Source organism: Chiloscyllium punctatum, chromosome 8, assembly GCF_047496795.1.
Source record: "Chiloscyllium punctatum isolate Juve2018m chromosome 8, sChiPun1.3, whole genome shotgun sequence".
NCBI classification, from domain to species: domain Eukaryota; kingdom Metazoa; phylum Chordata; class Chondrichthyes; order Orectolobiformes; family Hemiscylliidae; genus Chiloscyllium; species Chiloscyllium punctatum.
In genome coordinates this window covers 91,794,718-91,807,293 of record NC_092746.1, presented here as the reverse complement: position 1 = coordinate 91,807,293, position 12,576 = coordinate 91,794,718, and the positions used below count along the sequence as shown (strand labels likewise).

Below are 12,576 nucleotides of genomic sequence, written 5' to 3'. Positions count from 1 at the left end.
AAATGACTGTTAAAGTCCTAAGGAGTGTTGCTGAACAAAGAGACCTTGGAGTGCAGGTTCATAACTCCTTGAAAGTGGAGTCGCAGGAAGATAGGATAGTGCAGAAGGCATTTGGTATGCTTTCCTTTATTGGTCAGAGTATTGAGTACAGGGGTTGGGAGGTCATGTTGCAGCTGTACAGGACATTGGTTAGGCCATTGTTGGAATATTGCATTCAATTCTGGTCTCCTTCCTACTGGAAAGATGTCGTGATACTTGAAAGGGTTCAGAAATGATTTACAAGGATGTTGCCAGGGTTGGAGGATTAGGAACGGTTTGGAGGGATATGGGCTGGGTGTTGGCAGATGGGACTAGATTGGGTTTGGATATCTGGTTGGCATGGATGGGTTGGAGCGAAGGGTTTGTTTCCACGCTGTAGGTCTCTATGACTCTATGACTCAATAGCTGCCTCTCTAAATATCCAGAAAAATGCCCAACATCCCCCTGATTGTTTCCACCACCATTTTGCTACCTCTCTGGCATTTTACAGGACCTGCAGAGGGTCGATGAGATCCTGGGCATTATGTGTGAAATTGGAAGTGAATCCCATATCTCTATGATGGAGTGTTCGAGAATTCCCAGTGATTCCCTTAGACTCATGGGATTATGGGCCTAATAATAATTTTTAAAATGTTAAATAAAATGAGCACATGTGATGAGAGAACGGGATTGTTTACAAAAGATTTGGATGACACAAGGATCAGCCAGACGCTCATGTACAGAGGCATGGGACGGATAACATGAACCAGTATAAGATAACAATGCTTTAAAAAGAGGACATACTCTCACTTGTTTTTACAATGCTGGTAGTAATGGAAGAAGTTAAAAATAGTTACTAACAACTGCATGCAGTGCAAGATGAGAGCAGAAGATTACTTGCATGTTGCAATTTCAAAAACATGTTGAGATGAAAGAGCGTTTAAATAAAAACATTTCAAAATGATTGGAATGGCACTTAATACAAGTCATACTATAATTTTCTTAAAGTAAATCTAGATTCCCATTTCAGGACGACAAGTCGCTTTGCTATAATGCAACATTTGTGTTCTTCTGCAATCTTGCACTATAGAAAATCGTGCTGTAGAAGATCGCTAATAGAAAATAGCTATACCTGTCCAAACAACATCCACAATTTGACAATCACGTATAGCCAATTTGCGCTGATGGAACGTGCATTATGGCAGAATGGCCTGTACTTCTGGAAACAAAGGACTTGTGACACTGGTAGCTTTCCTCATGTAGTTGAATGGTTAGGGATTTAGTGTTAGCATTGGTCAAGTAACTTCAACCAAGATGAGGCTTGGTTCAATTCCTTCCCAGGTATCTTGTGTATGGTATTGCCCTCTATCACGGTCTGATAGAGCAAGGTATTGTTAAGCCTAGGATTGAAAGATTTCAGTACAGATGTAGGTAGATAAAGTTAAGAAACAGATTATCTTTGATTTATTTGGATGTTAGAACAGGCATGAAGATCAGAACAGACTGCTCCTGTTCCTATCTTTTATGGTTCCAAGAATGAACTTTACCTGGATAAGGAAGAGAAGAATAATGCATCAAGATGAGCATGTGTACAGCTGCTTTTAAAGATGACCAATCATGTGAGGAGATGATCAGGAAAACATTAAGAAGTAAGCGCTAAGAATGTTAATGAAAGCAATAAATTGGCACACATAGATCTTTGAAAGCCTTTAAAATAAAAAGCCACCTGCAATTTTTGACTGTTCAGAAAAAAACTCCTTACATCTACCAACATCGGCAACAAATCTTCTTAAAATGTGAAATAAATGTTGACCTCAGATAGATGTTAATAAACCACAGGCTCAACCTTTCTCATACTCTATATTCCAAATGTTCGACATGTTTCCTTTGCCAAGTATGCCAGAATAGTCTGTGCATGCAGCGGCTGGGGGAAGGAGGTTAACCCTTTGAGATCCAAATATCTTCAATGGACATGTTTACAGCGTGATTTTTTTAGTACATAACAACTATTTTTGGCTTTGATTATCGGCATAAACACAAATAATTAATTAATAAATATTGTAGCCATTGTTATTGAACGATGTTACTTATTATAGAGGAGGGCTTGTAACTTGACATTATGGTTTTAAGGGACACAGTGATGATATCATCACTGTATCATGGCATGTGACCTAAGGTTACTTGAAGTATTAGACACCAGTGGAAGCGAAATATTTTGTTGTAATTTACTAGATTAATATTAGCTCAGACACTCAGACACCCTTTTCTAAAATATGCAACCAGCTTTATATGAAGTTGTCACTGATCTTGGTGCTAAAATGCAAAGCAATATAAAGCAGCTCAGATTGGTGTATAGCATTATATGCACAAAGAAAGTGAAGAAGAATATCTGTTGAGTGCCATGATGTTGAGTGACAACAACCAGCGGGAAGACAACCAAACTGTGAAATAAATGCGACACAGTCATCGTGTACCTTTCCAGACAGATATATGGTCACTAGACCAGAATGAGTTGTCAAACGTCTAAGTATTACATTGAAAATTAAAATGTTAATCTCTTGGACTGTATTTTACTTGTTTGCATAATTATCAAATTAACACAGTGTGCCTATAAACAACCAGCTGTATCTATTTGGGATAAGATTTAGTCTTTAAAAAATGGGGAATGTTGTATTTTGTCTAACAGGCAGTATGTCAATATGTCTTTAAGAGATATATTCATCATTATATCTTAGCATGTGACCTGAGAGTATAAAGGTCTCACACTTCATCTTTCCTCAGATCACTTGAAACATGCACTCCACATTCTTCTGTTGTAATCTAATAGTCTAATATTGGTCAAGACATTCCTGTGCCTGAGGAATGTAATGTTTGTACATAATTATTAGTTGTAATAAATGTTTGACACAATCTTCAATGTCAGGATGGTTACACCCATTTCTTCTGGTGCCACGAGGCAAACACAAACATTGCTGCAGCAGGCAAAGCATCCTGTTAGAGATAATTTCACACCATTAATGATCTTGGGAGGAAGAGCTTGTTACGTTAAAAGTGATTGAGGACACTGGATCAGTACTCAATGAAAAGGATGAGGTGGGATCTGATTGAAACTTACCGCATACTGAGAGGCCTGGATAGAGTGGATGTGGAGAGACCAGACACAGTCTCAGAGTGAAGGAGAAACATCTTTAGAACTGGAATGAGGAGGAATTTCTTCAGCCAGCAGGTTGTGAATCTGTGGAACTTTGCTGCAGAGGCCAAGTCATTGAGTGTATTTAAGACAGAGATAGATAGATTAGTAAGGGGAACAAGGATTATGGGAAGAAGGCAGGAAAATGGGCTTGAGAAACACATCAGCCACGATTACATAGTGAAGCAGGCGTGAGGGGCCAAATGGCTTAATTCTTCTTCTATATCTTATGGTTTAATGGTCTACTCACACTCTTTGTGAAAGATTTTTCTCCCATCAACGTTTCACCTATCCCATTTGATAGAAACAGAGAGTCATAAAATCATAGAGTCATATGTATGGAAACAGACCCTTTGGTCCAATCAGTCCACACCAACCAGACATCCCAATCTGACCTATTTTGTTTGATAGTATTTGGCCGATATCCTGCCAAACCCTTCCTGTTTGTATACCCATTCAGGTATAAAGAGTGGCCTTTTTGATTGACACATCCAAAGGATTACCTCATGGACACTAACACCGCACATTATCCATCCACAACTTCACTCCATCCTCACCCATCCAACTATTATCATGGGCATGCACAAAATCTCTTGCTGGAAACATGACTTTCGCAAGAATTTACGTTTGAAAATTATTGGAAGCTTTAATGTCATTTGGTCAGCCATATATATGAGTAGCATCATAAATCTTGTCCAGTGTTTTCACTAGAATTATTATTAAACATTTCCATCCACAGTTTGGGTGTTGAGTATATTGACATTCAGAGGTGTTTCATCTGTATTACCAATGTGACTTAGTGGATACTTATGTTTTTCCTGTTGTTTGATAGTGAATTGCTGGAAATTGGATATTTTGCCACTAATATCTATTGGAAGTTTCTAAGTGAACTTAGCCTTCTGCTGCAAAACTAGATATTTTCATTCCATAGAGGGATTGCACCAACTAGCTATTGCTCTGAAATCTTTGCTGGGATTTGATCTGGCCTACTTAAGTATGCATATACATTTTGCAATTCCGATGACAATGTATTCATATTATCATCCAAGGACCCATTCTGGTACAAGCTTCTTAAGTTCAGGCCAGTAGCTGGTTCCGGATTTCTTGGAGTATTTGCACTTGGGCATCTTCCTCATTGTAGATTCCTTTTTCTTGCACCAGTTTTTCACTAATATTGAATTCTGTTGTTGCAAGTTAGTTGGTAAGTTTGCAAACATTACAAGTTTTAGGTTGAAACCAGCTTCATCTTTTCTTGTTCTGATGGAAGGCTCATTTCCCTTTAGGGTTTGCCATGCTGGTCCTGCTTTGTGGGACATATCTTATGCTCACACTTACCTTCTGAAACATGTTCTGAATTGTCTTCCCTATTCCTTGTGCCCAGTTACAAGGTAAACGAAACATGCATTTGCTGGCTGTATTGTGCTTCAAATTCATTAGGTACACTTCAACAGTTTCACTGAAACTTGACAATTTGTGTGCATAGAATGCTCTTAACATTAAGGATTTGATGATTGATTTGAACCATCACCAATTTTGATTGCTCCAAGAATATCTAAAGAGATGCACACATAGGTCTTTATCAACTTGTGAACAAAATGCTTCTTAAAAATATAAAGGTTTCTGAGTGCTGTCCCTGCTGTAGGAAAGATGTTATTAAACTTGAAAAGGTTCAGAAAAAAAAATTACAAGAATATTGATGGGGTTGAAGGCTTTGAGCTATAGGGTGAGGCTAAACAATTTGAGGCTATTTTCCTGGAGCGTCAGTGGCTGAGGGGTGACCTTATAGACATTTATAAAACCATGAGGGGCATGGATAAGGTAAATAGACAAGATCTTTTTCCCCAGGTGGGCAGAATCCAGAACTACAGAGTACAGGTTTAAGGTTAGAGGAGAGAGATTTATAAAGGACTCAAGGGCCAACTTTTCATACAGAGAGTGGTGAGTGTATGGAATGAGCTGCCAGAGGAAATGGTGGAGGCTGGTACAATTACAGCATTTAAAAGGCACCTGGATGGGTATATGAGCAGGAAGCATTTAGAGGGATATATGTCAAATGCTGACAAATGGACTTGATTAATTTAGGATCTTGGGTCAGCATGGACTGAAGGGTCTGTTTCTCTGCTGTACACCTCTATGACTCTATGAGTGCAACCTTCCCCAAATTTTATCTGTCCAGTTCTTTAAATATTGAATTGACAAGAAGCTGCTGCGACAAAGGGCAGCTGTGAATGTTTCTAATAGTACCAAGGGATGATTCTATTGCATTAGATGTCTCAGTGATCCTGAATAATGTTCCGTTCAAGTCTGTCTCATGCTTATATCAGAAAAATATGTGTACATGATTTCCATTTCCATACTTGTTGGTTGTAAGCTAAATATACTTACACAAGATGATACTTGATGCCTGTGGGAACTTACATTATTGAATAAATGGTGTGTGTGAGGTTCAAACAATAGTGGAGCAGTTGCTTTGTGACATATCATCAAGCTGGCTTTTCCCAAGAAAAGATATTCAAAAATTTGCTTAAGAAGTCAAGGGATGTGCCTCTCTCAGCCTGTCTATGTAAGACAGTGGGAGAACCAAAATCGCTTCTTGGTTAATTAAGGGATTTGTAGTCTGAAGCAGTTTGTTTAAATACTACGTCTGAAAAGTAGCTCAGTCACCTCTGAATGAGAGGTTTATGTATTCAAATTTCATCCCATAGACTTGGGCAAAAAAGACTTACTTTAGTGCCATACTAATAATGAAATTTCAGATGAGTCATTCAAATGAAATTTTGCCTACTCTACATGATGGGCATTAAAGTTCCTCTGGTATATCTTAAAAGAAAGAGAGCAGTGAATTCCTACTAGTGCATCGTCAGTATTGATCTCTCAAAATAAATAAAATAGATAATTTGGTCATTAACTTCTTGCTGTTTTTGGGAGCTTGCTGTGCATAAATTGGCGGTCAATTACACCCACTGACTTCAGTTGAACAAGATCAGACATCACATGAAACCAGGTTTTAGTCCAATAAGTTCATTTGAAATCACAAACTTTCGGAGTACTGCTGCTTTATACACTCCACCTGATGAAGGAGCATCATTCTAAATGCCTGCGATTTCAAATAAATCTGTTAAACTATAATCTGGTTTTGTTTGACTTCTGACTTTGTCCACCCCAGTCCAACACAGGCTTCTCCACATTCAGTTGAACAGTTCATTGACTGTCAAGTGCTTTGTGAACTCTAAGTTTGTGACAGGTGCTACATCAATACAATGTTGACATTACTGGATGTTATTGCTGGTTTGACGTCACTCTTCAGTCTGGCAACGAACCATTAGATTGTAGATAGAATGTTTAACATGATTGCAGAGCTGAAGGAACAGTCAGCAGTTTGCAAATAAGCGTCAAATAGTGAAAGAGCTCTCTGGTAGTCGAACTGGATGGTGAGTTTTATATTGAGGCAACATACAAATTGTCACAATGTCTTTAAAACAGTGGTGTGGCTGAACCATCATAATGTGCTATAATATGGCAGTGCTGCGAATAGTAGTGTTCCACCTTGTGTTCCACCCAGGTCTCCCACTGGAAAATCAGATCTAAAATAAAGTGGCCAAAATCATGAAATTGGTCTTACTGTTTTGAGGATCTTCATCATTGTATTTTTCGAAGTTTTGCTGTAATATCTGGGCCGTCATTTTGATTTGGTGCTGAGGTTATATTGGTAGAATCTACACTTGAGGTGCATTGGCTTGTACCATTCACAGGCACCTGGATGTCTGTGAAGTAATTTAATGTGATGACTTTGTACCTGAATTCTTCCTTTTAGACTGCATGCTTAAAAACCTTTGAACTCATGTCTCAAGCTTCAGATACTATTTCACTACAGTTCTTAAGAGTACTTTCAGCATTCTGGCCTTAAATGTTTTAATTCACTCTCTAAAGCTTTGTACCACTTTCCCATTCTTCAAGACAGTCCTTAAAAACATCTTTGATTCAGCTTCTGGTTGCCTAACACAGATGTGTAGCCCAGTGTCAAATGGTGCCCAGTAAAGATTTTGTTGAGTAATTTGTAATTACTTACTGTATTAGAAGTGCTATATAATTGTATACTTCTCTTGATTAACAGCAACCCCACTCACAGTGGCGGGTTTCTATCGTCCTGAAGTCAAGACATTGATAGTGAGGGCTCTGGAAGTCTTATGTTGATTCCTCAAACACATACTTATTCTATCCACTTCAAGGTCTGAATTGACAATTCCAAGTTTGACAAACAGCTGACTGAGCTACTAAAGTTTACCCTTGGTTGGAGGAGAATGTAGATTAGATTAGATTCCCTACCGTGGGGAAACAGGCCCTTTTGCCCAACCAGTCCAAACCGACCCTCCAAAGAGTAACCCACCCAGACCCATTTCCCCTCTGACTAATGCACCTAACACTATGGGCAATTTGGCATGGCCAATTCACCTGACCTGCACACCTTTGGACTGTGGGAGGAAACTGGAGCACCTGAAGGAAACCCATGCAGACTCGGGGAGAATGTGCAAACTCCACACAGACAGTCACTCAAGGCTGGAATCGAACCTGGGACCCTGGTGCTGTGAGGCAGCAGTGCCGTGTATGGCGGCAAGTGAGAAAAAGAGGAAGAAATTGGAGCGATCGAAGAATAACTCAAATGATGTTTGAAAGTAGTTTCATGCATGTACTTTATTCAGTGGTAAGCTGGAATAATATACACCGGTGAATACACAAGACAGACTATGAATTAGTATTTACATTGAGTTGATAAATAGAAGTTAATGGCAAGCCTCAAGGGAAAACAGATGGAAAATCCACATCCTCTTGGGTTCTATACAGTCTTATATTTATGATTACAAATAATATAACAGCTTTTGTTTTCAAAAATAATAGGTGTTTTAATAGGGTGTTTTTCTGGGTTACTGAAATGCAAATTCATTCCTGTCTTCAGTGAAAAGGACTAACATTTCCATCACTTCAGACCATCAGTCCACTAATGTTGATGCTAACTCCACAAAGGTAGAGACAAAATATTTACTTAGAAGGTTAACTTTACCAAAAACGAAAACATGCATTATATTGTACTGAGGTGACTTTTTTGTCAATGGCAGACGATTAGCTGTTAGAAGACTCTCCTATGAGCGGAAGTTTCCAGTCTTTATTTGGCATTAATGTCAAAATATGACTTTCTGCTGAAGTCAGTGAATCGTCTGTTGTTGCTAGGGTTTTAGTCAAACGGGAAAATATTTATATTTTCTCTACTCTAATTGTAATAAAATGGTTTATAACACAATAGTGGATTTCATTTTTTTGTAATTGGAATGTGTCTGGAGCTATACAACATAAAGGTGGTTTGGTCAGAAGTCTCAGTATGGTAGTGGTGGGAGCAATTTGAAGTAATCAATAAGGGATATTGCCAAAACACGTAATGCACCAAATTCAAATTGTTTTGGCTTGAGTGTGATGCTTCCTAAAGTGGATTAATATCAATGGGATAAAATACAATAAGTAACAATGCTCACCTTTGATAAGTTGGAACCCAACCCATTAAATTTACTTCCAAAGCTTTTTGCTGTGTAATCATTAGCTGGATCCTGTTAAAGTCTCAATGAAAGTGACTTAATGTTGGACTTGAGATAACCAATCAAGGTCCATAACAACATTTATCTGGAAATGCTAATGCTGCATATAATTCAACTCTTATTCTCAGCCATTTTATTTGTTGCCCATATACATACTATGTACATATATATGCAATAAAGTATTAAATTTATCTCTATACATTAAATCAGCTGTAAGCGTCCTTAACTTGCTGCTAATTTTTAATTATATTTTGAATACTATGTGTCCATGTGCTCAGAAAGAGAACTCACACTTAAAATTTTAAATGCAACTTCATAGATTATAGTTTACTTTTTTCTATGTTATTTCTTTAAATGTTAGAAAAATAATGTATATGTTAACTTTAGGAAGCACATATGTTATGTTAGAGTTAATAATGTTCTCTAATTGTAATGATATGATTGAACTAAGAATAGTGTCCTTAGTTTTACAGAAGCATAAAAGCTATCCTTGAATCCTACCATCACCCCATAAACAGTGGACCAAAAATCTGATCACTGAATATTGAATCTCAGGGTTTTTAAAAACAATTATTCTGTAGTGTTTAATCTTAATGTAAATACTGGCCACTTGTGCTTTTCAGATGAAAACAACAGGATTGGATAAAAGCATCCAGTTGTATTAACTGAGCAGTTTACTTTGCACATACTACCTTGGCATCTTTTACAAAGTACAGTCTGACACTTGATAGACAGGCCATATGCAAACATTGGGCTGACAGTAATTATTCAATTAAACTTTTAAAAAAATGCATTCTTAGGATTTGGGCATAACTAGTAAGGTCAGCATTTATTACCCAATCCTCACTGTCCTGCTAAGATGGTGGTAGGCTTTCATTTAACACGTAAACTACAACAGACCCTTAACAAGCCCTTGGAAGCACAGTGAAAGAAAGGATATCTCACCCACAATAGCCTTGTCCTCCACATCATTTATAAGTCAATAACAATTGATTTTCAGGCAGCTACTATTGCTTCACTGTGTTCATTAAGATTCCAAATCTTGCTGTTACTTTCATTCTATTAATACTGTATAGGCTAAAAATAAATATCCATAACTTTTATTTACAGCAATAATCTTTGAGCCTATTTCTTCATTAATATATAGTCAGTCAGAAAGGCACCAACAAGCAATTAAAAGGTTACATTCCACTTATGTTTAAAAATCAATACTGCGCACTGGGATGTTTTTCTTACTCGGGTGCTATATTCTTGCAAGCTGTTGCAACAGCAGTTCACAGCAACCTCAGATCTAAAGAACTCCAAGAAAGGAAGCAAAAAGTGCTGATGGATTTGGTGATCTGAGTAACTGTTACTTTCCCTGTTATTTTGTGGCCTGTCCGTAATTTTCCAAAACAAAAACAAAAGGCAGGTTGATACATCGACAATTTTTGCAGCGTAATGGCACTGGATGGTACATTGTGAATGTAATTTGGATGGAATTGTCCATCTCTGAAAGGTTTTCTATTGAAAATCACATGCACAAAATGATTTTTTAAAAAACTTCAGAGTGCACTGCTTATTGAATTTGTAGTGAATACACAATTAATTTATGTCAGAAATATTTAAATTCATGTCTAATAAAAATACATATCAAAAGTTCTTTAATTAATGTAAAATTAAAGTTAATTTGAGATACACATAATTCTGCATAGATCTCAATAAAATTTGCAATGCTGTAGGAAATGTAAGAAATATAGAGTCATAGATTATTATAGTCAATTATTTTCGAGTTTCTGTTCTTGGCCATGTGAGTAATGACTTGGGTGCCTGGTCGTGGGAAATGGATGGGAGCTCTATCTCTCTGCAGCTCTGAGTATGGTCTCTTGTAGTTTCATTTATTGCCAGGGAGATCAGCAGCTTTGGAGCCCCCCCTCATATAAGTAGGTTCCTCATGCAGCTAATCAACTTGAGTGAGACATGGTGATGTCTATCCTACACTGTGTTTCCCAACATTTAGGTGGGAAGACCATTGATTCTAAAGAGCATCCATGTCAAACAGCAGCTCACCAATATCAAAGGAATTATACCACAGTGATTAGGGATTTAAAGGCCTATGGCAAATACATTTTGGTTGTGATATATCATAAATATATTTACCCATTTATGCTCAACTTATTTATTTACTGTTGGCTTGCAGGCACTTAAACTCTGGAGTTTTCATGCCATTGTTCATTCTTTTTACCAATATTAATGGATTTCTCTTGACAGGACCACATGACCTCTCCCTACTACCAATCATTACTTGGGAGAGAATGGTGTGCCCACAGACAAGTCTTTGCCTACCCAGTCAGATGCTGACATCAGCAACTCTTGACTGACATGCTTTGGGAGCACAATTATTGCATGAGAAGGCTCCTCTGTCCGAAGGAAGGTAGGAGATTAGACCCAATGCTGTTGAGGTTTTCTGAATTTTGGTAACCATACTTTGACACATCGGTTTAAATTACACTTATGCACTTATTTTTCGTTTATTTTTCTCCCATCCCCAGTCGGCTTCCTGGATCTGTCTTGATTTGCATCTGAAGCTATGCTAATCTGGTAAAACTCTCTGCACACAACCCATTTTTTCTTGAGTCTGTCTAAAAATCCCACCGACAACAATTCTAACCTAAATTGTACCAACCCTGGGAAATCTAGGCTGGGGATTTCATAATCTGGAAACATCTGTTTTTCATAAAATAATTCCACATAATTACTTGTTATTAAGTTGTAAACCTATGAGTTTACAAATGCTTGAATAAAGAGGAAGGAAATCCAGTAAAACACATTGTACATTGCCATTTGATATCAGATCGACTGTGTGGGAGTTCAGTGTGGAATGCTTGAAATTTCTTAATTTTGTGCTTATCAAATGTGCACTGGTGTTACCTCCGGAGAAACGAACACTTCTTAAATTTAGATGTCCAGTGTAGCATCAAGCATTCCTAGGTCAGGGCATTGTGAATTTCAATCCCTCTACTCTGCCTCAAACCCAAACTCAGAGGAACAACTCTTTACTGCACCAATGTGGCATTTCATCAGTCATTCTCTGAACTCAGACTGAGATGGTAATTAAATAGAAAATTAGAGGTGAATTTGTGCCATAAGCCAATGTGCACCAAGTATTGCAGCTACCAGTATTAGAAGGCTGTACTTTGTGATGAACAGTATTATCTGTTCAGGTTTAGACACTGGATGGTTAATAGTGGTTTCAATGCCTGACTAATTTCTTCCTGGCAGTGATACAGCATTTTATCATTGTATTTATTAATATAAACAGTGTGTGCAGAAGGCAGTCCAGGAGTTTGCATTTGATGAAAGAGAGTCTTGTGAAGCAGATCACAGTGTAAAATCTATAACATTCTCCCAGAATCTCTTCACTCTTGTCATCTCTCCTTCTTTTCACACAGTCTCAACTTTGCTGGGATCATAAACATCTGGAAAACAGAAATAATCTGGGGTAAAGAAAATTGTATCAGCATCTGTTTCACACTTAATTCTTACAGCCGCCAGCTTGTGCACAGTTCAGCCGATGTAATCCTGTTATATTGTTCAGTGTATGAAATGGTCAACTCATTAAACCATATGTTGAAGCCAATGTGGAATGATGTCTGTAGGTGAAATATCCATATTATGCATGCATCATCAATGTTTGGACCCAATAACCTGCATTGCCTATTCTTCTACTTCAAAGTCAGTGGGGACAGGTATAAGCTGTCTCAAATTAAACCTCCCAGCTTCTCACATTTCTTATCATCCACT

At 37.7% G+C, this 12,576-nt stretch overlaps 1 protein-coding gene across 8 annotated transcripts in view; it reads right to left on the bottom strand.

The window, feature by feature from the left end:
* Nucleotides 1-7,882: 7,882 nt before the first annotated feature.
* The window catches only part of jcada (junctional cadherin 5 associated a), a 220,618-nt gene continuing 215,924 nt past the window's right edge, over nt 7,883-12,576 (bottom strand). For all 8 annotated transcript variants that reach the window (XM_072576056.1, XM_072576058.1, XM_072576054.1 and 5 more), the window contains one exon: nt 7,883-12,251. In XM_072576056.1, coding sequence (XP_072432157.1) covers nt 12,217-12,251 — 35 coding nt within the window. In that variant the 3' untranslated portion in view covers nt 7,883-12,216. The remainder of the gene's footprint in view (nt 12,252-12,576) is intronic.